This window comes from Haliotis cracherodii, unplaced genomic scaffold, assembly GCF_022045235.1.
Source record: "Haliotis cracherodii isolate W230 unplaced genomic scaffold, xgHalCrac1.p SCAF_20, whole genome shotgun sequence".
NCBI classification, from domain to species: domain Eukaryota; kingdom Metazoa; phylum Mollusca; class Gastropoda; order Lepetellida; family Haliotidae; genus Haliotis; species Haliotis cracherodii.
This window is the reverse complement of record NW_027266276.1, coordinates 15,877,057-15,902,500: the sequence shown is the minus strand read 5'-3', so window position 1 is coordinate 15,902,500 and position 25,444 is coordinate 15,877,057. Positions and strand designations below refer to the sequence as shown.

Sequence of the window (25,444 nt, the reverse complement as noted above, 5' to 3'; positions counted from 1 at the left end):
GGGAGACTAGCATGGATACTAGGCCCAGAAATCACTATAGGGAGACTAGCATGGATGCTAGGCCCAGAAGTCAATATAGGGAGACTAGCATGGATACTAGGCCCAGAAATCACTATAGGGAGACTAGCATGGATACTAGGCCCAGAAGTCACTATAGGGAGACTAGCATGGATGCTAGGCCCAGAAGTCACTATAGGGAGACTAGCATGGATACTAGGCCCAGAAGTCACTATAGGGAGACTTGCATGGATGCTAGGCCCAGAAATCACTATAGGGAGACTAGCATGTATACTAGGCCCAAAGTCACTATAGGGAGACAAGCATGGATACTAGGCCCAGAAGTCACTATGCGGAGACAAGCATGGGGTACTGAGGAAATTTTCTTCACTTGAATGCCCAACAATCGTACCTTTAGGAGAGAGAAGAAGTGTGAGTCAGGGTCACCAGCCAGGTGGTAGTTCTGCAGCAGCAGCCAGTACCCGGATTGGAGGCAGTCTTCAATGGCATGCTTCACCTCTGTAATCTGGGACTCCACCCCGAAGTTCATCACCTTCACCTTGCCATCCATCCCCACCTCCCGGGCCAGACGCTTGACTTCATGAGCTGGACTGACGTACGGGTAACCTGTGTAGCATGGAACAGGCAGAGAGTAAAGGTTTGTAATGTATTATAATGAAGAACTGTGTTCTCCTATTCTGTTAAACAGGGCTGATGTTAAGACTTATACAGAAGTTGCATCAAAGCATGGCTGAAGAGGCCATTGTTGGCATCCTAGCCAAAAACAGAAAACAGTACTACCCTGGGATGAGTTCACTCTACATTGCAGTCCCCTGACTCTGAACATGGAAGATTTACTTCAGGTTCTGGATGGGAAGTGTCATACTGCTGTATGAGATGCATTCAAGAGTGCTATATAAACAACAAGCATACACTGTGACGTACGTACAGTACTCCAGGTCCTGCCATGCACAACATTACCCAACTTGCACTGGTAATCAGGCAAACTGGAACTACAACATGAACTGGACTCGTCCACCATCTAGGGTACTGGGTACTACCGGTATTCTCTGTTCTGATTGTGACTAAGGTACATTACTGTGTACTGGGGTACATGTCTGTGTACTGGGGTACATTACTGTGTACTGGGGTACATGTCTGTGTACTGGGGTACATGTCTGTGTACTGGGGTACATTACTGTGTACTGGGGTACATGTCTGTGTACTGGGGTACATTACTGTGTACTGGGGTACATTACTGTGTACTGGGGTACATGTCTGTGTACTGGGGTACATTACTGTGTACTGGGGTACATTACTGTGTACTGGGGTACATGTCTGTGTACCGGGGTACATGTCTGTGTACCGGGGTACATGTCTGTGTACCGGGGTACATTACTGTGTACTGGGGTACATGTCTGTGTACTGGGGTACATTACTGTGTACTGGGGTACATTACTGTGTACTGGGGTACATTACTGTGTACTGGGGTACATGTCTGTGTACTGGGGTACATTACTGTGTACTGGGGTACATTACTGTGTACTGGGGTACATTACTGTGTACTGGGGTACATGTCTGTGTACTGGGGTACATTACTGTGTACTGGGGTACATGTCTGTGTACTGGGGTACATGTCTGTGTACTGGGGTACATTACTGTGTACTGGGGTACATTACTGTGTACTGGGGTACATGTCTGTGTACTGGGGTACATGTCTGTGTACTGGGGTACATTACTGTGTACTGGGGTACATGTCTGTGTACTGGGGTACATGTCTGTGTACTGGGGTACATTACTGTGTACTGGGGTACATGTCTGTGTACTGGGGTACATGTCTGTGTACTGGGGTTCATTACTGTGTACTGGGGTACATTACTGTGTACTGGGGTACATTACTGTGTACTGGGGTACATGTCTGTGTACTGGGGTACATGTCTGTGTACTGGGGTACATTACTGTGTACTGGGGTACATTACTGTGTACTGGGGTACATGTCTGTGTACTGGGGTACATTACTGTGTACTGGGGTACATTACTGTGTACTGGGGTACATTACTGTGTACTGGGGTACATGTCTGTGTACTGAGGTACATGTCTGTGTACTGGGGTACATTACTGTGTACTGGGGTACATTACTGTGTACTGGGGTACATGTCTGTGTACTGGGGTACATGTCTGTGTACTGGGGTACATGTCTGTGTACTGGGGTACATTACTGTGTACTGGGGTACATTACTGTGTACTGGGGTACATGTCTGTGTACCGGGGTACATGTCTGTGTACTGGGGTACATTACTGTGTACTGGGGTACATTACTGTGTACTGGGGTACATGTCTGTGTACTGGGGTACATGTCTGTGTACCCGGGTACATGTCTGTGTACTGGGGTACATTACTGTGTACTGGGGTACATGTCTGTGTACTGGGGTACATTACTGTGTAGTGGGGTACATTACTGTGTACTGGGGTACATGTCTGTGTACTGGGGTACATGTCTGTGTACTGGGGTACATTACTGTGTAGTGGGGTACATTACTGTGTACTGGGGTACATTACTGTGTACTGGGGTACATTACTGTGTACTGGGGTACATGTCTGTGTACTGGGGTACATGTCTGTGTACTGGGGTACATTACTGTGTACTGGGGTACATTACTGTGTACTGGGGTACATGTCTGTGTACTGGGGTACATGTCTGTGTACTAGGGTACATGTCTGTGTACTGGGGTACATGTCTGTGTACTGGGGTACATTACTGTGTACTGGGGTACATTACTGTGTACTGGGGTACATGTCTGTGTACTGGGGTACATGTCTGTGTACTGGGGTACATTACTGTGTACTGGGGTACATTACTGTGTACTGGGGTACATGTCTGTGTACTGGGGTACATTACTGTGTACTGGGGTACATGTCTGTGTACTGGGGTACATTACTGTGTACTGGGGTACATGTCTGTGTACTGGGGTACATTTCTGTGTACTGGGGTACATGTCTGTGTACTGGGGTACATGTCTGTGTACTGGGGTACATTACTGTGTACTGGGGTACATTACTGTGTACTGGGGTACATGTCTGTGTACTGGGGTACATTACTGTGTACTGGGGTACATGTCTGTGTACTGGGGTACATTACTGTGTACTGGGGTACATGTCTGTGTACTGGGGTACATGTCTGTGTACTGGGGTACATGTTTGTGTGCAGACAATGACCCCTCCAGCCAAAGCAGAAACAGGTATCAGTGAGCATGTAAAATCCCATCACTGATGAAGCTTGTACTCACCTCCTGTGCCCTCCCACTCGGGGGACTTGGGTGTTGTGGGCAGGAGGAAGACAGTGGGGGTGAACTGATTGGTGAGGTTGTACACGTCGCGGATGTTGTAGTGGTCAGCAGACCCCACCACGCTGCCCAGCTCGTACGTAACAACAGCTCGCGACAGCTCTGCCATCTGGGAGGGAACAACATACAGCTTGTCCATCAGGCAGAAAATACAATCCAAAGCTTGGAACATAACAAACTGTTACATGTAAGGCACAACAAAATGTTCTTCCTTTCTGCAATCAAAGCATGGATAAAGAATATTTTCAGAAACAAATAAACATTCTCCATGTTAAAATTACTCTTTAAGTAGATTATTATATATTGACATATTTCACAACAAATGTGAGAAGGATTGAAATTTTATGCCAGTGTTTGTTCAAGAATGAACCCATGTGTGGAATTAAACCTGGTCTTGGGTGTGATGAGTAAATGCTTCATCCATTTGACCAACATACTACTCTGAAAATACAAGAATGAGCGGTGAACAATCTAACCCTGTGGGGACAACAGAACTTCCACAGCAGACACTTCTGGAAGAGGGAGAGCTCCTGCAGTGTGCGGCCTGGTACAGGGTTCACCAGGGAGATCGGCAGCTGCAAATCACAGAATGCAGTTGTATGCTTCAGACTGCAATGTTCCAGCTACAGAGGTCTGTTTCTATTGTGCCTCAATAAGGTACATAGCAGTATGATGACAGACAATGTACCAGTCCGACATTGTAACCATACAATCCCCATGCTGGTCTGGGGATCTATAACTGGAGGGGAAGATTTACACTAATGTTTAGTCAATAAATATATAAGCATGAAAATATACAACTTGGATAGTAACAAATAACACCATTTAAATTAAAAAGGAGCCTCATACCAGTGAAATGTGAGATTCAGATATAGACTTACTTCATTCAGGGCTTTTGTATAAACAGGAAGGGCTGGGCCAAAGGAAAAGTACTATGGTTTAAGGACTGTGAGATTGACTAGGGAAGGTTGAACGTACATGTGTAAGTAATTAAGAGCAACAGTTAGATATAGCACTTAACTTCAACTCTTTTATTCAAAAAGAATTACACAAAATAACAAAATCAACATCATACTGTTCAATGTTAATATTATAAAGGCTTATCTTGAGCCATGCATATCTTTTGGGGATTGAAGATGAAGATGTTAGGGTTAGCAAATACAAAAACTGCAGTGGTTTCTGGAACTGAGTTTCTTAAAGTCTACATAATGTACATCTCTATGGGGTTGGCACTCCCCAACAACAGAAGCAGGGCTGTTCTACTTCTGGACACATACAGTGATGTGTTTTACACAAGGAAACTTTAAAGTGCACAAAGTCCTCAAGCAGACAGAAGGGGCCTAGTTTAGGGAGACACTACATCAGTTTCTTAAAGTCTACATAATGTACATCTCTATGGGGTTGGCACTCCCCAACAACAGAAGCAGGGCTGTTCTACTTCTTCTGGACACATACAGTGATGTGTTTTACACAAGGAAACTTTAAAGTGCACCAAGTCCTCAAGCAGACAGAAGGGGCCTAGTTTAGGGAGACACTACATCAGTGTCTTAAAGTCTACATAATGTACATCTCTATGGGGTTGGTACTCCCCAACAACAGAAGCAGGGCTGTTCTACTTCTGGACACATACAGTGATGTGTTTTACACAAGGAAACTTTAAAGTGCACCAAGTCCTCAAGCTACATCAGCATTGATTGTAGCCATGGGATCCCATTGATTGTTACATCTATGTCAAGCATCAGTTAATGTCAGAAATATTCTCAGTGAACTTCATGCCGGTCACTCAGCAGTGTACTTACAGTGAAATACTCCTCCCACTGGCTGGGGTTGTCTAGGAGGGAGTGACACAGGCCGTGGAATGGGTGATGCAGAGATTCCAAGACATTGCAGTCTACCCAACTCTGAAATAGTCAATCATAAAGTATGTCTATCACCAATATTGAGACCACGGATGTCAAAACTTGGGGAATTAAGAGTTTTGAAACTGCTTCCTAACTTGTAGAATATGCAAAGTAAAATGCAAAAAGAAAATCACAACATTTTACCGAAAAATAAAAAAATCATGCAAAACATCAAGACAAAAGCAGTCTTGATGGCATTAGTGACAAACCTTGTCAGCAATCCAAGATGGTTTCTGTGCAGCCAGACTGTGTTCATCCAAGCCAAACTTCTCAAATCCGTTGATGAAGAGACTGATCTCCTTGCTGGAGGCTTTCCGTGCCCGCAGCATCCTCTCCAGAGACACCAGCAGGCACAGCAGGTTGTAGTGCTGCTCAAACATCATCATGGATGCGTGGTGAAATATCTCAGACATCGTCGCATTTGACAGCTCCAGTGCTCGAACTCTTGGATCACCTGAAACAGAAGAGATTTATCTCTGAAAGTATCTAGGCATGGACTCACAGAGGGACCTTAGCCCTATGAGTTTTGTAAATTCCACATCTTAACATAGTTTCATGGCATTTGTAGCACAACAGTAGAGTCCTGGGTCTCAATACATGAACACATTTGAAAGGTGGACTGGACTACTGTTGGACTCACAGTAAAGAGTCTAATTTGATTTTCCACATTTCACATAGGGTTTCCATCAGGAGGTGACAACCTATTGGTCATAGAGACAGTGAGTCTTTGAGCTTTTCCATTGTCCTTGTTTTAATATTTTCAGAACCTGCATGCATTAGCAGGCATAACCATCACACATCTCCCTCACATACAGACTCCCTGCGGCCTGGAGAGGGAAGACGTGTGTCCGTACCGTGACTGCCCTTCCCGCGGTCCCGGCTCCTGATCATCGAGGAGAAGATGTCCACGAACTTGTAGAAGGGGATGTAGTAGCAGGAGTGGAGGACGCTCATCTTCTGCATCGTGTTGTAGATCATCGTCGACTGACGCATCATCGGGATGTACTCGGCAAACTTGCCCTCCAGGTGGTCTCCCATGTAGCGGGTTTCCTCCAGGATGATCCTGTTCTTCTCCACGTTACTCTGGCAGGCCAGGAGGGAGTCCAGCATAGTCTTGTCTTCCAGCAGGGGGCCATCTAGGTTCAATGTCTTCTCTCGTATAGCTTCCTGTCAGGATGAGAGTGTAAACCATTGATTAGTGGAAACAACAGGAATGTAGGGCTGTTAATTAATATCTTGTCAGCCATCTTGAACCAATTTCAAGGGGGGACAACTACACCTAATTTGTTTTAATTTGGCAACACTGAGTCACCTTATGTCAAATGCTTTGTCATATATATTATTAAGTCAACAGAATTAGGATAATTTGGTGGGTACTTCTAAAGAAAACGATCCCTGTGAAACTTACATGTTCCTTGGCCAGCTGCTGTCTGTGCAGAATGATGTCATTTTCATTGGAGCGCTTCTGGCCTTCATACTCCTTGCGTTCTATCTTCATGGTCTCAAACAAGAGACGATTGATAATGGCTTCGTCACTGACGGCCATGTTGATGCAGCATAGACGATGGACTGGGAAGCTGTGCAGGCCATCCCCTTCAACACAAGGAAATGTTTACAGCATGGATTCAAACAAGAAATGGCTTTGCTTTACTTAGCTTACCACAGAAACACTAATCATTGGACCAAATTTTGTAAACAAATGTCATATGCCTGGAATTAGTATTAAGGGAAAAAAATACCACCTAGGAGAAACAACAGAATATCTGTCCCCAGGGAATTAATGGTGTAAGTTTTTTAGCCCTGGTGAGTTGTTTTTAAGGTTCAGGCACTTGGGACAGATATTTCGTAATTCATAGGTTGCAAGTGGAGACACAGACTGTTGTTCGAAAAGGTTCACATAAAACTGTTTGTAACATCATGAACAATGGATGATGTCATCTTTAATTATTTTCAACATTCTGTTCACGTGGTGTCGTTTTGCTATGGGCCTCTTCACAAACAATGGAACAATGGCCAGTGAACACAATGGAACAATGGCCAGTGAACACAATGGAACAACCAGTGAACACAATGGAACAATGGCCAGCAAACACAATGGAACAATGGCCAGTAAAAACAATGGAACAATTGGAACAAAGCTTGGTAGAGTGTGTCCATTGAGAACAACTTAAACATTTTCACAAATATCATTGATAGATTGATTGATTATTGAGTAAAATTCTGATATTAGCATTCTTTTTTACCCAATCATTCGTTCTCAGAAGGAAAGCCAAAAGGGATACAAGTCTGACCTTTGGAGAGGTTTATAGTGTTGACAAACCAAGATTTATTATCAGGGTGATATCTGGGGTTCTTAGGACTCTTGGATGACAATGGGATGCAGCACAGCACAAACAAATTGTTGCACATCCGACAACCAGGTCACTTGTGCCCCCTAGGGTTCAATGAAATGAGCCTACCTTTCAGGAAAAGAGGAACAGTTGTACTGAGATACAGACAGAAGTCTGGATGGTAGTTGAAGATCATGTCGCCCACACGGACCACCTTGTTGCCATCCTTGTCCACATAGAAGTGTTTGAGCAGCAGTCCACGGAAGAGAGGGTCAAGTGGCTTCCTCTCCAGGTGGGTCACCAGCACAGTCACGCCTGTCAAACAGTTAGCATGGGGTCATGCAACATAAACTCACTGTGGGAGAAGAAGGAAATTAAAGGTTGACATTAAAGGTAAACTTGGAAGCAGGGCTGGCAGGGATAAGAAACAGTGACTGCTAAGCCATATACCATGATCGTATATCCCTGACATCTGATATTCACAATGCCTCATCAACAATATTCCCATCTGAGATGTTTAAATTGCCTAATTGGACCTCAAGTGAACACCCTGAACATGGCTGTTTCGGGGGCCATAGTAGATCATTTTTCTAGATCAGATTACATCATTATTTCCTGTCTATAGGTCACAGTACAGCAGCCCGCCCTAGCTCCTCTACTCACCATGCACAATAGCATTGATGAGTCGACTGTTGAGGTGAGGGTCATCTGCCTCGATGATCCACAGATTGTGTTCAGGATGGTCGATGGAGTTGTCGGCCTGTAGACTGAATGTCTCCCAGCTGTTGGTGACCGAGGTGACCGGGCGGAGTTCCTCGCTGTCCCCCGTCCCGTGTGACTGCCATCCCGCACTGCAAACAACACAACAGGCGTAATCAGTAATATCAGTCCTACCCTTCACAGATAACAGTAGACTGATCCACACACGTAAGCCAATCAGAGCAATGTTTCTCATGTGCGACCTTGACTGAGGGATCTAGATCATGTACAAAATGTATCTGTGTGTGACGACTATGTTGTTCCAAATCCACCAAATAATACCAAATGAAAATACCTGTTCTGAGTCCTTGCTGTGTAAACAGTGGACGTGTCAGGTAGTGTGAACTCTGTGACATCAGAGAAGGTCAAGGCTGTCCCTCGACTCGGTGGTGGCTCCATCTGTCCGCTGGAGTCGTCTGAAGTGTCTGCAGCAGACTCAAATGCTGCTTCTATGGGCATACCTGTCACAGACAAATACACACCTAATGAACGCTGGAATCAGATAAACACAATCACACATCCCATCAGGCTGTACCATGGTACAAATCAGGTTTTAAAACAAGCATAGCAGTTTATTCTGAAATTGTTCATTGAACCAAACAGAAAGTGTAGCAATATTTCCATCAGGTTAAAACATCCCCTACATACCCCCATGGAAGTATGTGAAAATAATACCTCTGGTATTGAAATACACACAGATTCAGAAGTATTCATAAAATGATGCCATCTTGTTAAAAATCCTGGATCTGCCCCTGTATTTGTATTAATAAACGTCTGTGTCCTATCTGGCTTTGAATGGCTTGTCAGTCATGGTTATATTCCTAAGTCATTTAATAGGGCTGTATCAAAGGCAACTGACCATCCATGTAGTTGTCTCCCTCAACTGAGTCCGCCTCCCCGAACAACATCCTGGTCCTCTGCAGCACCTTGACCCACATCTCGGCCTGGTTGTCGGGATCCACCAGCAGTGGCCAGCAGTGCTTGCGCTTGTAGCAACTGACCCTCATGAGGAGGGCGTTCTGCACGCTGTGCAGGTCTGTTGGCAGGTTCGTCATTCGCCACCCACTCAACTCATCAAAGTCACTGAGGATGTCTTGCAGTGTGTAGCTGGACCTGGTCAACAGGGGGCTCTGTTCCTCCTCATCATCAGAATCATCAAACTCAATGTTAGGAACCACAGACTCCATAGTGTCCTGTTTCTTGAGTTCTGACTTGTAGTATTTGCTACTGTCATACACGGCTGGCATATACTTGAACGTCCGCACCTGTGGTGTTGAAGTGAAGGTGGCAGTGATGTCACTGCTGATGCTGTCGGAGTCTGAGAAGTCGCTGAGACTGCTGACATGTCGGATGTTGTGACTTGACTGGAGAAGGAACTCCAGACGTGCTGTGACAGAGTAGGGATCGCGATCGTGGAAGGATGTGGCATCAAACGTTCCCTGACGACACCGACTCAGCCAGTCCTCCATCAGCTCAGCGCGGTACTTGTCATCTAGGGGGCCATGGTAGCACACACAGGCAGCAGTAATCAGAGCATCCCCTGGAGCAGAGCGCACATGTCGCTTTGCCTTCTTCAGCTCCGACCGCCACAGGAAGTGCTGCATAGACATGTTCTCCATCAGGTTGCTGGCTCGGGCTATCTTCTTCTCTATTCCCTGGGGAGGAAACAGTCAGCATTGATAAGTCTGTCCTAGGTTGGACACTGGTACTTTGAAAAACATCATTATAAACAGTCATTAATCAAAGTAATGTGCAATGAATATTAAATGTTTTTTCTGCCTATTATTACTGAACATGTAGACGTTGCTTATGACAAATTGTTTGCACATTGAAAATCCTCAACAACAGATGTCTAAATGGAGCTGAAGTTGTTACTGCCACGTCCGGGCTCACCATGATGTGTTTCTCGATGGTCTTGGCCTTCTTGAGGGCAGCTCTGTGCAGCGTGATCTTCCTCTCCAGCCCTGACTTGATTCTGTTGGCCTCCACACGCAGATGGCCCAGTCGAGCTTGGGCCTGAAACAGTACATATCATGAACAGGTACTCTCAACTCATGGACTGTATCTCAATGATAGGCTACTGAAACTTGTCCTCCAGGACAGAAGATGTTTCAGCAACATTTAAACAGGCATTCTCGTATGTGATCTAATGACATTTAGGGATTCTAGGACAGAATGTGTCCACTTCAACAGTCACTCGGGCGTACTTCTTTATTTTAATCTGGTAACAATTTTAAATCCAGATAGATGGTATGGATCACTGTAAATTTTCAATTGGCAATGAACATGTAATTGATTGGAAAGGTGTTGATAAAAACATTTTGCCTTCCAATACATATTGGAGGTATCTACCAGAATGTTCGTTTGTTTAGACCTTGAACATGCAAAACATTTATCAATATTGACTGCCACACTGACCTTTGTAAAGCGTTCTTCAGCAACAATGAGGTTGTGGAGATGAGGTTGCATGCTGCGATGAATGGCCGAGTAACGATACACAGCATGTACCCACAAGCAAATGGATTCACCAGCTTTGCTCACTTTTGTCACATTTACTGGGACAAACGAGGGGTGCTCGATGAAGAAGCGCAGATCTTTGAAAATGTCATCTGGGACATGGTCCTTGTCATAAAAGATGAGCTCCTGCAGGAAGTGGTCTCGGATCAGTAGCAGCTTGCCCTCCTCCCAGCTGAAACAGGCAGGTCTATGTTTCACAATACGGTAGTACTAGCCAGTGAGAAGTAGTGTTTAACAATATCCCAACCATTCCCTGCTGGGGAATAGCGAGAATATCCCATGTCTTTAAGAATACCCAGTCTTTAATGACCCAACACTTTAACCACTAGGCTATCCATCCCACTGACATATAAATGATACTTAGGGCAACGGAGTTTCCTTCTTTGTTTTACAAATGTTCCTTGGCAATATACCAAAGTAAAAAATGTTGTCAGGGTAAGGCTAATTTTTAAAAACAACAACTCTTTACTAAAATTTCTGCTGAATTCTGGTTGGATCCAAGACATGACACTAAGAGGACGTTGTGTTTGACATAATATTAGGAGTAACAAGCTGATTTACCTGCCATCATATCATAGCAGACATTTGTCATTTACTTTGTCTACACGTTCTGGTCAGTGATTACTAAAATACACATGTGAAGACAACAAGAACACAATATGTCTCCTATGACTGTATCAACGCTAACAAGGCTAGCTACCAAAGCTACTCGACCCGTAAAGATCTAGGGTAGAATAGGTCTTCAGCAACCCATGCTTGCCGTAAGCTACTCACTCTTGTTTTTTCCTAAAGAGCAGGCAGAGTGCGTTGATGACAAACTTGATGACTTCAGGTGGTTCCCGATAACTCTTGAGTTCATCGATGTCATCCTTGCTGAGGGCACACAGAGCAGCCTGGGCTGCCTGGTAGCTGGGGTTCACCTGCAGCATACACACATATACAACACTAAACAACCTCACATGTAATCCCAATTAAAGAAACAAATGAAAATATCTGAAGAGCAAAATTTTTACGAGGTTCATAAAATTGGTATAGAAAGGTAGTGAGTTTAGTATTTTATTTATTACTTGCTGTTAATAACTTGTTTCAGAATTTCACTGACATATGTGAATAGGCAGACTACAATGCAATCCATAGCATAATCCAATTGAGTAATGCTTCAAACCCATCAAAAGTTGACACTTTTAATATTTTAGTATTAATACAATACCATACAAGGGCCCAGCTTCAGAATACAGGGATCTGTTCCACAAAGCTATTGGAGTACTACGGTTATTCATAATTCCTATATATACATAGATGTACAATTGTCATTGCGCTACGATCGCCTTGTGAAACGGGACCCAACACCAAAAAGTTTACAATCATGTCACAAAACCCTTTGACATATTTTGTGGAATTTTGTGATAAGATCCATTAGCGAAACAATGTAATGTGACGTCAGCCGTCAGCAACAGGGTTGTTGGGGGTCATAGAGTGTGCATAAGCTCCTCTCAGTGATCTATCATGTCTATAAGCAATGTCTTGAATAAGCCCAGCGATGTTGAGAGTTTTAAATATCTGTTTATGAAACTTGTTCCCGCAGCACGTGCTTTGGTATTAAACAATGTCGATTACAGCTGTGTGTTTATTAAACAAGTGATCACTTTCAACACATGCATGTGTAAAAGTCAGGCTAAAATGTGTTCAGGAAGCATTTTGTTGATATTTGAACATGAGCAAGTCTTTGACACAGGGATAAGGAAATGCTCACAGATTTTCTCTTGAAGTTGGTAAAATCATGCTTTGTTTGCACATTTTAGTGATCCCTGTGAACTTCAAACATGTGAGAAGTAAAATAACTTGTAAGTGTGAGAAAGAAACATGGCTAGTTGCGACCATTTGAACATGACATTTTGACAATTGAGCCTGCTTATCCTACCTCCACTTGTCTCCCTCGGTGTGGCATGGGAGTGAACTGACCTTGTCAAACTCTGTCTGTGCGGACCTCCTCATGGTCTCAAGCGGGCCCTGCAGTGACATGATCTCCTCCTCCTGCTCCTTGCACTTGTCCAGGGACTGCAACATCGTCAGCGTCACACAATCAAGACATGATGTACTGTACATTCAGTGATAAATGTCATAGAAGTTAGTTTTGTCAAATTGTAGTATCTCAATGATCCTCAATTAGAAACATGACGTTTAAGATTCTTAAGATAATCGATATGAACTATGGGTGAGTGAGTGAGTATGGTTTTACGCTGCTTTTAGCAAAATTCCAGCAACATCACGGCGGGGGACACCAGAAATGGGCTTCACACATTGTACCCATGTCGGGAATCGAACCCGGGTCTTCGGCGTGGCGAGCAAACGCTTTAACCACCAGGCTATCCGACTGCCCCTTATGAACTATGGAATGATATCTTCTAGGTAATGAATGTGTATGTATATTGACATATCATTACAATAGTAACTTGGATAGGGTCACCTTGTATTTGATCTAAAGACGTTTGCATGGTTCATTACCGTAAAATCGGTCAATCTGATCGGTGAATTACTGTAAAATTATATACAAGATGGCTTGGCCTGAGTGAGTGAGTTTGAACAATATTTCAGCAAAATTATAGCATGAATGGGAGGAGCGGACAAATTAACTCAGATGTTTACCACTTTGCAGTATACACAGCAAATTGTGGTGCCTTGATAATTGTGTCCTATGCTCGGACTATTTCGTACCATGTGATGTATGTCCACTGCTGGTACTACCCACCTGTATGTACCCTCCACCCACCTGTAAGTACCATCCACCCACCTGTATGTACCCTCCACCCACCTGTAAGTACCATCCACCCACATGTATGTACCCTCCATCTACCTGGATGTACCTTCCACCCACCTGTAAGTACTATCCACCCACCTGTATGTACCCTCCACCCACCTGTATGTACCCTCCACCCACCTGTAAGTACTATCCACCCACCTGTATGCACCCTCCACCCACCTGTATGTATCCTCCACCCACCTGTATGTACCCTCCACCCACCTGTAAGTACTATCCACCCACCTGTATGTACCATCCACCCACCTGTATGCACCCTCCACCCACCTGTATGCACCCTCCACCCACCTGTATGTACCATCCACCCACCTGTATGTACCCTCCACCCACCTGTATGTACCCTCCACCCACCTGTATGTATCCTCCACCCACATGTATGTACCATCCACCCACCTGTATGTACCATCCACCCACCTGTATGCACCCTCCACCCACCTGTATGTATCCTCCACCCACCTGTATGTACCATCCACCCACCTGTATGTACCATCCACCCACCTGTATGCACCCTCCACCCACCTGTATGTACCCTCCACCCACCTGTATGTACCATCCACCCACCTGTATGTACCCTCCACCCACCTGTATGTACCATCCACCCACCTGTATGTATCCTCCACCCACATGTATGTACCATCCACCCACCTGTAAGTACCCTCCACCCACCTGTATGTACCCTCCACCCACCTGTATGTATCCTCCACCCACCTGTATGTACCCTCCACCCACATGTATGTACCATCCACCCACATGTATGTACCATCCACCCACCTGTATGTATCCTCCACCCACCTGTATGTACCATCCACCCACCTGTATGTACCCTCCACCCACATGTATGTACCCTCCACCCACATGTATGTACCCTCCACCCACATGTATGTACCATCCACCCACCTGTATGTACCCTCCACCCACCTGTATGTATCCTCCACCCACATGCATGTACCATCCACCCACCTGTATGTACCCTCCACCCACCTGTATGTACCATCCACCCACCTGTATGTACCCTCCACCCACCTGTATGTACCATCCACCCACCTGTATGTATCCTCCACCCACCTGTATGTACCATCCACCCACCTGTATGTATCCTCCACCCACCTGTATGTACCCTCCACCCACCTGTATGTACCATCCACCCACCTGTATGTACCCTCCACCCACCTGTATGTACCATCCACCCACCTGTATGTATCATCCACCCACCTGTATGTACCATCCACCCACATTTATGTATCCTCCACCCACCTGTATGTACCCTCCACCCACATGTATGTACCCTCCACCCACCTGTATGTACCCTCCACCCACCTGTATGTACCCTCCACCCACCTGTATGTATCCTCCACCCACCTGTATGTACCCTCCACCCACCTGTATGTATCCTCCACTCACCTGTATGTACCCTCCACCCACCTGTAAGTACCCTCCACCCACCTGTATGTATCCTCCACCCACCTGTATGTACCCTCCACCCACCTGTATGTACCCTCCACCCACCTGTATGTATCCTCCACCCACCTGTATGTATTCCTCCTTGTGCTGTTCAACCTGCTCCACCAACTCACGGATGGTCTCCATGGACAACTTGTGTTGTGGTGTGAGGTCCGACACTTCACGCTTGTACTCTGCGATGCTGCCAAACGCCTCATCTATCTTCCCCAGGGCCTTCTCATACTTTACAATATTCACCTGAAACACACAACAACTAAGTTCAAGACAACACCTCATGAACAACCACATCAACAACTGAAAAGTCCACAGCACAATAGGCAGCCTCAAAGGGAATGACATAATTACTCTGGTCCTTGGTATCCTTTGTTCACTGGGGAGTATATTCACCTCCCACAAGTTTTTGGCATGACATTACAATTTCAGCGTTCCTTTGAGTACCCACCCGCTCTCGTTTGACGACATAAGCTGCAACAACCTTGAAGAGATGAACAAACTCCATGAAGGTGAGCGGCGTGTAGAACCTGAGTGGCTCCCTCTGGTGACAGAAGTGTCTTTCCACCGCTGACTTGGCTGAGAGGTGGATGTAGGCCATAGCATTACTTGTCATTGTAATCTGCTCCTCGCGTCGAGCTGGGTTCCATGGAATGACGATCTGAGAGAAAATATGTTGTATTGTAACCAAACTTTTACACACCTTAATGATTTTCTGAAACTTCAGCTTATTTCGCAATGTATTAATGGGTTCACTTCCTAAATTCATCTAGGTTTTCAGGGAGTGAAAATCTAAAAAATGATTATTTTTATTTTAACAAAACTCCTACCCTCAGTTAAAATAAAAAGATAATTCCTAACATGCCTAGAAAAGAAGACACGGTTGGATGACCACATAGAACAAAAAGCAGAGAGATCATTTACATCTCAGTTACACCATTTCTAAATAACAAATCTTTATATTCAGTGAAACAATGGCTTAAATTCAATTTCCAAAGACCTTCATACAGAGCCTAAGTCTGGATGCTGCTTGGAGTCACAAAGTAAATGACTACCACAAGGTCAATGATGTCTACACTAAAGGTCAATGGTTACCACAAGGTCAAGGACTATTCATTGACCACCACAAGGTCAAGGATGACCACAATGTCAAAGACTACCACAAAGTTAATGACTACCCTAAGGTCAAAGACTATTCAATGACTACCTACCACAAGGTCAGTGACTAGCATAAGGTCAAAGACTATCTTATGGTCAAGGACCACCACAAGGTCAATGAGTACTGGTCACAAGTTACCTTTGATTTCTCGTCCTCCAGCCACGACCGGGCGACGGTTGTGAAGGCTTGGTAGGACCAGGGGAGGAACAGGTCGATACCGACACAGTGCTTCAGGAGCCCCGGGTACCTGTTCACCTTCTCATGCAGGGAGTGGAAGTCAGTGGAGTAGCTGTTCCCTAGAGGCGCATGGACAATCATGTTGAGTGAGTGAGTGAGGTTTAACGCCGCTTTTAGCAATATTCCAGCAATATCACAGCGGGGGACACCAGAAATGGGCTTCACACATTGTACCCATCGAACCCGGGTCTTCCGACCGCCCCTAGAATCATGTTGAAGTTATTGCTGTATGAGACTGGTATACGATGGAAGACATATAGTCATGTTTGGAAAATGGATGGTTTGTTTTTACACCACAGTGAGGAATTTTCAGGGATTATCACTGATAATATTGACAGAAATATGTGCTCAAAACGTCATATTCAGCATTTGATTGGAGTAAAGTTCAGAGTTTGTTTTGAATGTTTGTTTGTTTTTCTGTTTAATGCTGCATTCAGCAATATTCCAGCTATATGACAACAGACAATCCAGTGATTGAATTCATGAGCAAAGATCCATGTGGTTGAGGTACATCGATCTGCTGTCAACCAAGTCACCAATCCATTTAGTCTCTAAATAGGACAAGCATAGGTGATTGGGAATCAATACATAACATGAAATATGTGATAAGTTTGACCCAGCAAATTTACAAAATACAGCCACAAGGCTTTGCAGTTCACTTGAATTATGAAGAAATAATGGCGGCCATGTCAAAATTTAGATTTGACTTTTTAATTAAATGCTTAGAGACACCATAACTGGGATCTTTCTTACAAAGTTTCAAAGAACTTTCAGTTTCCGTAGTTTCAGAGCTGATGTAAAAACATGACAGTAACACCAGGAAATGGGGTTAGGTGAAGGTCAGGGGAATATCCGGTTAGAGATATCATTTGTACACAGTTTCAGCTACGTAGGCCTTGTAGTTTCAGCGGAGTCATCAACAATGTAAAGAGCTCACTTGATTTTCAGTCAGGTGAGAGAGAAAGTGGTATTGACCACAATATTGATTGCCAAAGTTACTCCATTCTTCAGTGAAGCTATACAGAGCGCCTTATCTCACCCTTGTAGTTGAGACAGACAATGATGTGTAGATTCTGTTTAATCCTCTTGATGTAGCGATCAAACGCCTGCTCAATCTTATCGACCCTCTTGGTCTGTACACCCCCCGGCATCATCTGGCTGACTATCTTCTGAACCTCAGCATCTGAGTACAGTCCCGGGGACGTTCCTGGCACACACAACACTTCGGTTAGTCTGATATAGTAAATAGGACATCAGATAATCAAGCATAATTACCCTACACATCATGCTGGATAACAAGCTGACATCAAATATCGCCATTTAATTATGATAAATATTCAAGACCCATTCTCCACCATACCTTCATTAGGAAAGTGACATCAGTCTCTTACATTACATACACCTGGACAGCAATTTTTAGGGTTACATGTCATTTTTAACAGGCTCAAATTGAAACATTCCTAACGAACAGGTCTTCGGTATTCATCATAGGACACTCAAGGATGAATGACAATGCAACGTTCAGAAAGAGACAGGAACTCCTGCTAACACCGTGGCTCACCTTCTGCCATGAGGGTGCTGATGTGCTGCAGACAGGCGGTGCCCAGATCCTCGTGGATCAGCAGCACTGCAGGTTTCCCTACCACCCCGGCGTGCTGGCAGGAGCGCTTGATGTGCTCCCTCACGATGGTCAGGTTGTACCCCCGGTCTGTCTGGGGCTTCGGCTCGTACACCTGGGGAGTCACATGATGATGTTCAACACATGTCTTACTGCATTATCTTTGCCAAACCATCTCGTACTACTGCTGGAACGTGTTATAACCTGATTGAATATATGAAAATTTGAACTGTTTGATAAAAAAAGTTTTTGGTCAACAAAACCAGGACAATTACTGGTCCGAAAAGAAATTCAGGAGACAACAAACTTTGCTATTTAATCAGAAACACTTTCATAATTCAACTAATTTGCCATCGTCTTGCCATTTGTTCAGGTAAAGAAAATCAGGAGATTGACATTGCATATTTCTTCACAGTAGATGTGTGGTGTTGGGGTGAACAATCAACAGGGTTCAAGTCTTGGTCAGGGTGTAAGCTGCCACTTGATGACATGTCCTTGTGTCTGACAGTCAAACTCACTGTCAATACAGAACTGTCTCCACCTGTTGTCTCTAATAATAAACATAACGAGGTAAAAGGAATCCAACATACAATACATCAGTGCCTGTTTAATCATCCTTACCTTGCAGTGTGCAATGTAGGCGGCCAGTCTGGCCAGTGTGGCTCTCCCAGTACAGTAGCTCATGCCTAGCAGTAGGCCGTGGCCGCCTGGGTGCGCCTGAAAGTACATTATTAACATGGATTCATAAAAGAACCATAATGTGAGTAATGGAATGTTAAGTTAGGTCTCACTATTAAATATTAAAACAAATACTTGGCATCTATTCTGAATGAAAGGAGACATCGGCATGAAGTTGTGACACTCTCTGTATGACATCAACCCCATGGAGAGTCACAGTGGACCGTACGACCCCACTCTTTCTGACAGCTGTCATCCTAATCAATGGCATGGATTGTTCATGCTACCAATCACTGACTTGCCTGGCCTAGACCTGATGATCTACACAGGTCACCATGATATAGCTGCAATATTATACTATACATCTGTAGGGTAATGAATGTTCTTACCAGTATCCGGCTGAGTCTGGCAGCATGGTTGATGGCCTCAGTGAAGAACACCACCTCCAGTCTCTGCCACGTCCCTGTGTTGTACTCCGCCAGACAGGTGGCCAGGGCCTCTCTCAGGCCCTCTTCTGTACTCTCCATATACCCTGCACACATACAGCAACAGCATTCATTGAGCATGAGACATGCCCTTGTACACAGCAACAGCATTCATGGAGCATGGGACATGCCCTTGTACACAGCAACAGCATTCATGGAGCATGGGACATGGGCTTGTACACAACAACAGCATTCATGGAGCATGGGACATGCCCTTGTACACAGCAACAGCCTTCATGGAGCATGGGACATGGGCTTGTACACAACAACAGCATTCATGGAGCATGGGACATGCCCTTGTACACAGCAACAGCATTCATGGAGCATGGGACATGCGCTTGTACACAGCAACAGCATTCATGGAGCATGGGACATGGGCTTGTACACAGCAACAGCATTCATGGAGCATGGGACATGCGCTTGTACACATCAACAGCATTCATGGAGCATGAGACATGCACTTGTACACATCAACAGCATTCATGGAGCATGAGACATGCACTTGTACACATCAACAGCATTCATGGAGCATGAGACATGGGCTTGTACACAGCAACAGCATCCATGGAGTATGAGACATGCCCTTGTACACAGCAACAGCATTCATGGAGCATGGGACATGGGCTTGTACACAGCAACAGCATTCATGGAGCATGGGACATGCCCTTGTACACAGCAACAGCCTTCATGGAGCATGGGACATGGGCTTGTACACAGCAACAGCATTCATGGAGCATGGGACATGGGCTTGTACACAGCAACAGCATTCATGGAGCATGGGACATGCCCTTGTACACAGCAACAGCCTTCATGGAGCATGGGACATGGGCTTGTACACAGCAACAGCATTCATGGAGCATGGGACATGCCCTTGTACACAGCAACAGCATTCATGGAGCATGGGACATGCCCTTGTACACAGCAACAGCCTTCATGGAGCATGGGACATGGGCTTGTACACAGCAACAGCATTCATGGAGCATGGGACATACGCTTGTACACAGCAACAGCATTCATGGAGCATGGGACATGCACTTGTACACATCAACAGCATTCATGGAGCATGGGACATGCACTTGTACACATCAACAGCATTCATGGAGCATGGGACATGCACTTGTACACATCAACAGCATTCATGGAGCATGAGACATGCACTTGTACACATCAACAGCATTCATGGAGCATGAGACATGGGCTTGTACACAGCAACAGCATCCATGGAGTATGAGACATGCCCTTGTACACAGCAACAGTTTTCATGGAGCATTGGATATGGGCTTGTACAAATCAGACAAAATGTTTCAGACACAGGGCAACTATAGGCTTTCACACAGACAAACTGTTTCAGACACAGGGCAACTATAGGTTTGTACAAATCAGACAAACTGTTTCAGACACAGGGCAACTATAGGTTTGTACAAATCAGACAAAATGTTTCAGACACAGGGGAACTATAGGCTTGTACAAATCAGACACACCGTTTCAGACACAGGGGAACTATAGGCTTGTACAAATCAGACAAACTGTTTCAGACACAGGGGAGCTATAGGCTTGTACAAATCAGACAAACTGTTTCAGACACAAGGGAACTATAGGCTTGTACAAATCAGACAAACTGTTTCAGACACAGGGCAACTATAGGCTTGTACAAATCAGACAAACTGTTTCAGACACAGGGGAACTATAGGCTTGTACAAATCAGACACACCGTTTCAGACACAGGGGAACTATAGGCTTCTACAAATCAAATTTTGACCCAAACTAAAACAATATCTGTCTACAGAATATGACAGCTGACAGAAAGGCTGATTACACTGAGCTGAATATTACATATTCTAACTATTTGAGTTAAACAGTGATGAGCCAAAAACCATGAAACATTTTTAGTTTGCTATTTTGATTGAAGTAAAACATAATAGTTCAAGTCCTGTACCTTTCTCCACAGGCTGCCCCTGAGCTTCTGTGTGACATGACATGAAGAACTTGCTGAAGATGAAATCGGTGACGTGGCTGCAGCCGCCCTTAATCTGAAACATGTCACATGAAACAATACTTATAGAATTTCTTCTTATTTACATTACTCTCAAAGGTTGTCAGGTTCTTTTTGCTATTACATCAGTAGAAGAATAAAAACAATCAGCTCTGATAATTTAGGCCATGGCTTTCAGATGGTTCGGTAATTAATAGGAATTCATTCTGGTTCAACCATGCCTTAGAATGTGTCGTTAAAGAGTGACTGACTGCTGTATTAACATACACATCATTTTCGCTGTCAAACCAAAGTGGGTTTTGAAAGTCTTGACTGCCCATTCCCTAAGTCTAGCCCTATTCACAACACTCACCTCGTCCAGGGACATGAGAGCACCATAGAATGCTTCATATTCCTTGTCTGCAATGAGCCCCGCCTTAAAGGTGACCCCTCGCTTGGTGATGCCGGTCCGGGACCCCTGCCTCCGGAGACTTGGCGTGCGGCCCTCTGTCACACTGCCTGCTTAGATGAAAGAAGGACTGGGAGATCAGATCTTCGTTAATAACCCACTAAAAAACAGGCACAGTTTCAGGCCAACATTTCTTTCCATCTTCTAAAACTGCTACACACTTTCTCTTTAAAACTGTCTCCTAGAAATCAGGTACAACAGGACTACCTGACAGTCCAGGTGACTGAGAATATGCAATATCGGAATGTGGACAGAATTAGTGGTGAACATTCATAGAGTGAGTGACAGTGCAACCTACCAACGCTGGACCTTCCGGAGGTCACCTGACCCATGGGATCACTTCTTGTTTCCTGCTGGGGTGCAGGGCCATCGGGGTGCTCGTGATCCGGGCTGATCCTACCCAGTTCTAGCAGAGACAAGGTGGGTGCAAAACACAACATCTTAGTTAGGTGAACTCACACTACAGGAGGCTGAACCAGGCAAATGTCTCCTTGTTCAAAATTTGTCCACATTATTGCTTGACAGTTGTATGCTAATCAAACACAAAACATATATTCCAACCATCTGACATGTACCGGAACTTTGTAATATGTTAAGCCCCCAATCCCTATCAACAGTGACTCTCTGTAGCCGGTCTCCCAGTGTCGTCTAGATCCTTGCAATATGTCTCCATGTAATGTGAGATCAAATAATGTGTGGTTTCAACAAGGTTAGTCAATGCAACACAAATTTGAGATGTTGTTTAGTGCACAATCCTAAAATAATCTGTAATACTAGCATATTATAAACTCTGTCTCAGTTTGACTGAAATTAATTAAGTTTATAGCCACATGGCATAGTCAACAGTTTACAACTACAAAACAAATTACATAGGTGCAATAACAGCTATTCTGTCAGACTGTTTGATTGAAAAGAAAGATCCATAACTATGCAAGTCTAACCCAAGAAAATGATACAAAACCCAAATCAGGAGTGAAATAACCAGAAGAGAAAGCACTCATGAGAGAAGAGCAACAGCGACAGCTAAGCTTCACTTTGTCAAAAACATGAATTGCTGCTATTCTGGATCTGACTGCGATTCCAGAGAAGCAAGCCATCCTGTATGAGCTGAGTTTGCACAGGAGGCAGTGAGTGAAGGAGTGGCTACTCACCTGGAGGCTGCTGCTGCCTGTCCCGCACTGTGTGGGCAAGTCAGGTGGTTAGATACCGTGGCATGCAGTTAATAACATCTATAGTGCTATAAGTGACGGGGGCTTTGTTCACTGCCTCCCCAGTGGAATCCTTACAACATCTTCTTGTCTATTTATTCAGGTATTTTTAATGGATGTGCTTTGCCAGCCACAGGAGGCAAATATTGAAATAGTTGTCAGGCTTGACTTGAGAATAATGTCATAAACCATCCACTCGAAATAAAAGTGTTAACTAAAAATATGAGCTCGATCCTTATTTATGAAGAACATTGCTGGGGCAAAATGTTCATCAAGTGTATGTATATCTATCATGAAAACTGCTTTAGAAAGATCCATGTTGACTGCTTATATATATTGTCATATGTACTTTATGCTGACTGACCACCAGTATAAAATACAAACTAAAGGAATATTAAGAATATTTTCATGAGACCATTCTTAGATATTTGTTTTTTACTTTATTCATTTATACTTAAATCAGTCAACAGCCTCTCATGGATTTGTTACACTCTGAGGTTTTATATTTTTGGAAATTTACTACTGGAAACAATTGCTGCTATCTTTACAAGATTTGACACCACTGTACACTCCTACAAAGTTAACGTTTCTGTGATTCCTGGGGACACACATGTGATTGAGTTAGTGCTGAGGCTGGATACACAGTGTTAGAGGTACATGTTGAGATACAGGTACACAATGTCACATGATCACGTACCTGATGTGAAGGACGAGTCTCTGCTGGCCCGTCGCTGAGCTGCTGTCAGTCTCAGACCCGGAACTTTGCCCTTCGACACCAGCTCCCCAACATCTGTAGAAGGACAAACAGTAACAGTTAGACAGATACAGGAGCACTCCTCCTACACTGAACATGTCGAAACATCTCACTTATCTAGCTATGAAAGAGGGACTATGAATGGACAGAATGGAAGCTACACTCCGAAGCATTTGACATGATCTGTCAGCAGATCGAGTCCTCCAACATAGACCTATTTGCCACCAGCCAGAACTTTCAACTGCTAACCTACATCTCCCTGGTTTCAGATCCTCAAACAGTAGCTGTCAATGCCCTCAGCATTCCCTCGGAAGGACTAAAAACGTATGCTTTTACGCCGCCAGTTCTCAAGCACACTCGGAACCTAATTCTGATTTTGGTTGCACCCTGGTGGCCAGCGAGGAGTTGGTTTGTCGACTTCAGAGATCTAGCAAGAAACAAGCTTCCGGGTTGGCCAAAAATAATGCTCTACCCACCTCAGGTCACCCTGCCTGGCTCCCCGACAGATTACATTTGCACGCTTGGTACATCTGCAGAGAGCTCTCGGCACCAAGGGCCATTCATCATGGGCTGCCAAGGCCATAGCATTGGCTCACTGACCTTCCACGAGGGGTCTTTACCATGACAAATGGCGATCCTTTCAATCCTTCTGCATGGACGAGCGGCAGGATCCCACATCTACTTCCCCTTAATTCTTGGCTGAATATTTACTCTTCCTCCGCTGTAATTGTCGCCTCAAGGATTCAACAATATCATCAATTCCATCAATTTTGTACTAGCCATTCCAAAAGACCGCAGAGTGACAAACACTGGAATTACAAGATCTGCTGCATTCTTTTCGATAAGAAGATCAGAAAGCCAAGGTCAGTTCCCCGCTCTTGGATCTGAATGTGCTTATACACAGGTACTCTGGAAGGCTCCGTTTGAGCCCCTACATTCATCATCATTTTATGACCTTACTAAGAAAACGCTTTTTCTCTTGGCACTGGCTACAACGGTGTGGGTCAGCGAACTCAATGCCTTAGAAGTCACTCAGGTCTGTTTTGAGCATGACGCTCTTTGAACTGCGGTGGATTTTCATTGCCAAGAATCAACTCCCAGGACAGTCTTTCAATTAATCAATTATTCTTCAGGCGGCCACCAGTTTAGACCCTCCCAAGGCCAACAACACGCCTGAAATTAGAGCAGTTGCGTCGACTATGGCTCTTCATAGCAACTGCTCCCTCAAGTCTATCATAGAAGGGTGTTTCTGGGGTTCCAATACCATTTTCATCAGTCATTATTTATGTGATGTGGAGGATGTCGCTGGTGTTCATAGTTTCAGTCCGATGGTTGTAGCTCAACAAGTTATCATCGTCATATATGAGTTAGGAGTCAAAGTGGTGTTTGAATGACAAGCTAGGAGGGGCAATTGACCAGGGCCGAGCGACACTTCAGCAACAGTCCTGTACACTGACCTGATGGCGTGCCATATGTGCTAGTCTCATCTGACATGTCCGACTCCTCAGTGCTGTCTTCCGTGTTGTCGGAGTCGTCTGTCACCTCGTCATGCTCCGCGCTGCCGTGATCAACCTCACCTGCTGTCTCTGTCTCAGTTACCTCCCCTGCAACAAGCCGGTGGAATACGACACTATTTCCTGCAATATGGTTGATAAGTTATAAACATGAAAAACAACAACATATAAATATAGCAGTAAATTGCTGTGGCAAGTATCCCTGTATGTCACAAACTGTACAGTTACACTG

The 25,444-nt window shown here is 44.6% G+C and overlaps 1 protein-coding gene across 1 annotated transcript in view; it reads right to left on the bottom strand.

The window, feature by feature from the left end:
- LOC139470361 (dynein heavy chain domain-containing protein 1-like) overlaps positions 1–25,444 on the bottom strand; it is a 187,601-nt gene that overhangs the window by 70,992 nt on the left and 91,165 nt on the right. Inside the window, exons 64-91 of the mRNA XM_071252756.1 lie at positions 25,156–25,302; positions 23,642–23,734; positions 22,888–22,914; positions 22,035–22,142; positions 21,641–21,786; positions 21,232–21,325; positions 19,200–19,342; positions 18,754–18,849; positions 18,076–18,247; positions 17,554–17,721; positions 16,416–16,573; positions 15,570–15,779; positions 15,194–15,364; positions 12,811–12,906; positions 11,623–11,768; positions 10,750–11,020; positions 10,225–10,347; positions 9,191–9,986; positions 8,627–8,792; positions 8,236–8,423; positions 7,702–7,887; positions 6,651–6,835; positions 6,097–6,409; positions 5,452–5,696; positions 5,141–5,242; positions 3,818–3,916; positions 3,285–3,450; positions 410–624 (exon numbers count right to left, since the gene is read on the bottom strand). Coding sequence (XP_071108857.1) covers positions 410–624; positions 3,285–3,450; positions 3,818–3,916; positions 5,141–5,242; positions 5,452–5,696; positions 6,097–6,409; positions 6,651–6,835; positions 7,702–7,887; positions 8,236–8,423; positions 8,627–8,792; positions 9,191–9,986; positions 10,225–10,347; positions 10,750–11,020; positions 11,623–11,768; positions 12,811–12,906; positions 15,194–15,364; positions 15,570–15,779; positions 16,416–16,573; positions 17,554–17,721; positions 18,076–18,247; positions 18,754–18,849; positions 19,200–19,342; positions 21,232–21,325; positions 21,641–21,786; positions 22,035–22,142; positions 22,888–22,914; positions 23,642–23,734; positions 25,156–25,302 — 5,030 coding nt within the window. The remainder of the gene's footprint in view (positions 1–409; positions 625–3,284; positions 3,451–3,817; positions 3,917–5,140; positions 5,243–5,451; positions 5,697–6,096; positions 6,410–6,650; positions 6,836–7,701; positions 7,888–8,235; positions 8,424–8,626; positions 8,793–9,190; positions 9,987–10,224; positions 10,348–10,749; positions 11,021–11,622; positions 11,769–12,810; positions 12,907–15,193; positions 15,365–15,569; positions 15,780–16,415; positions 16,574–17,553; positions 17,722–18,075; positions 18,248–18,753; positions 18,850–19,199; positions 19,343–21,231; positions 21,326–21,640; positions 21,787–22,034; positions 22,143–22,887; positions 22,915–23,641; positions 23,735–25,155; positions 25,303–25,444) is intronic.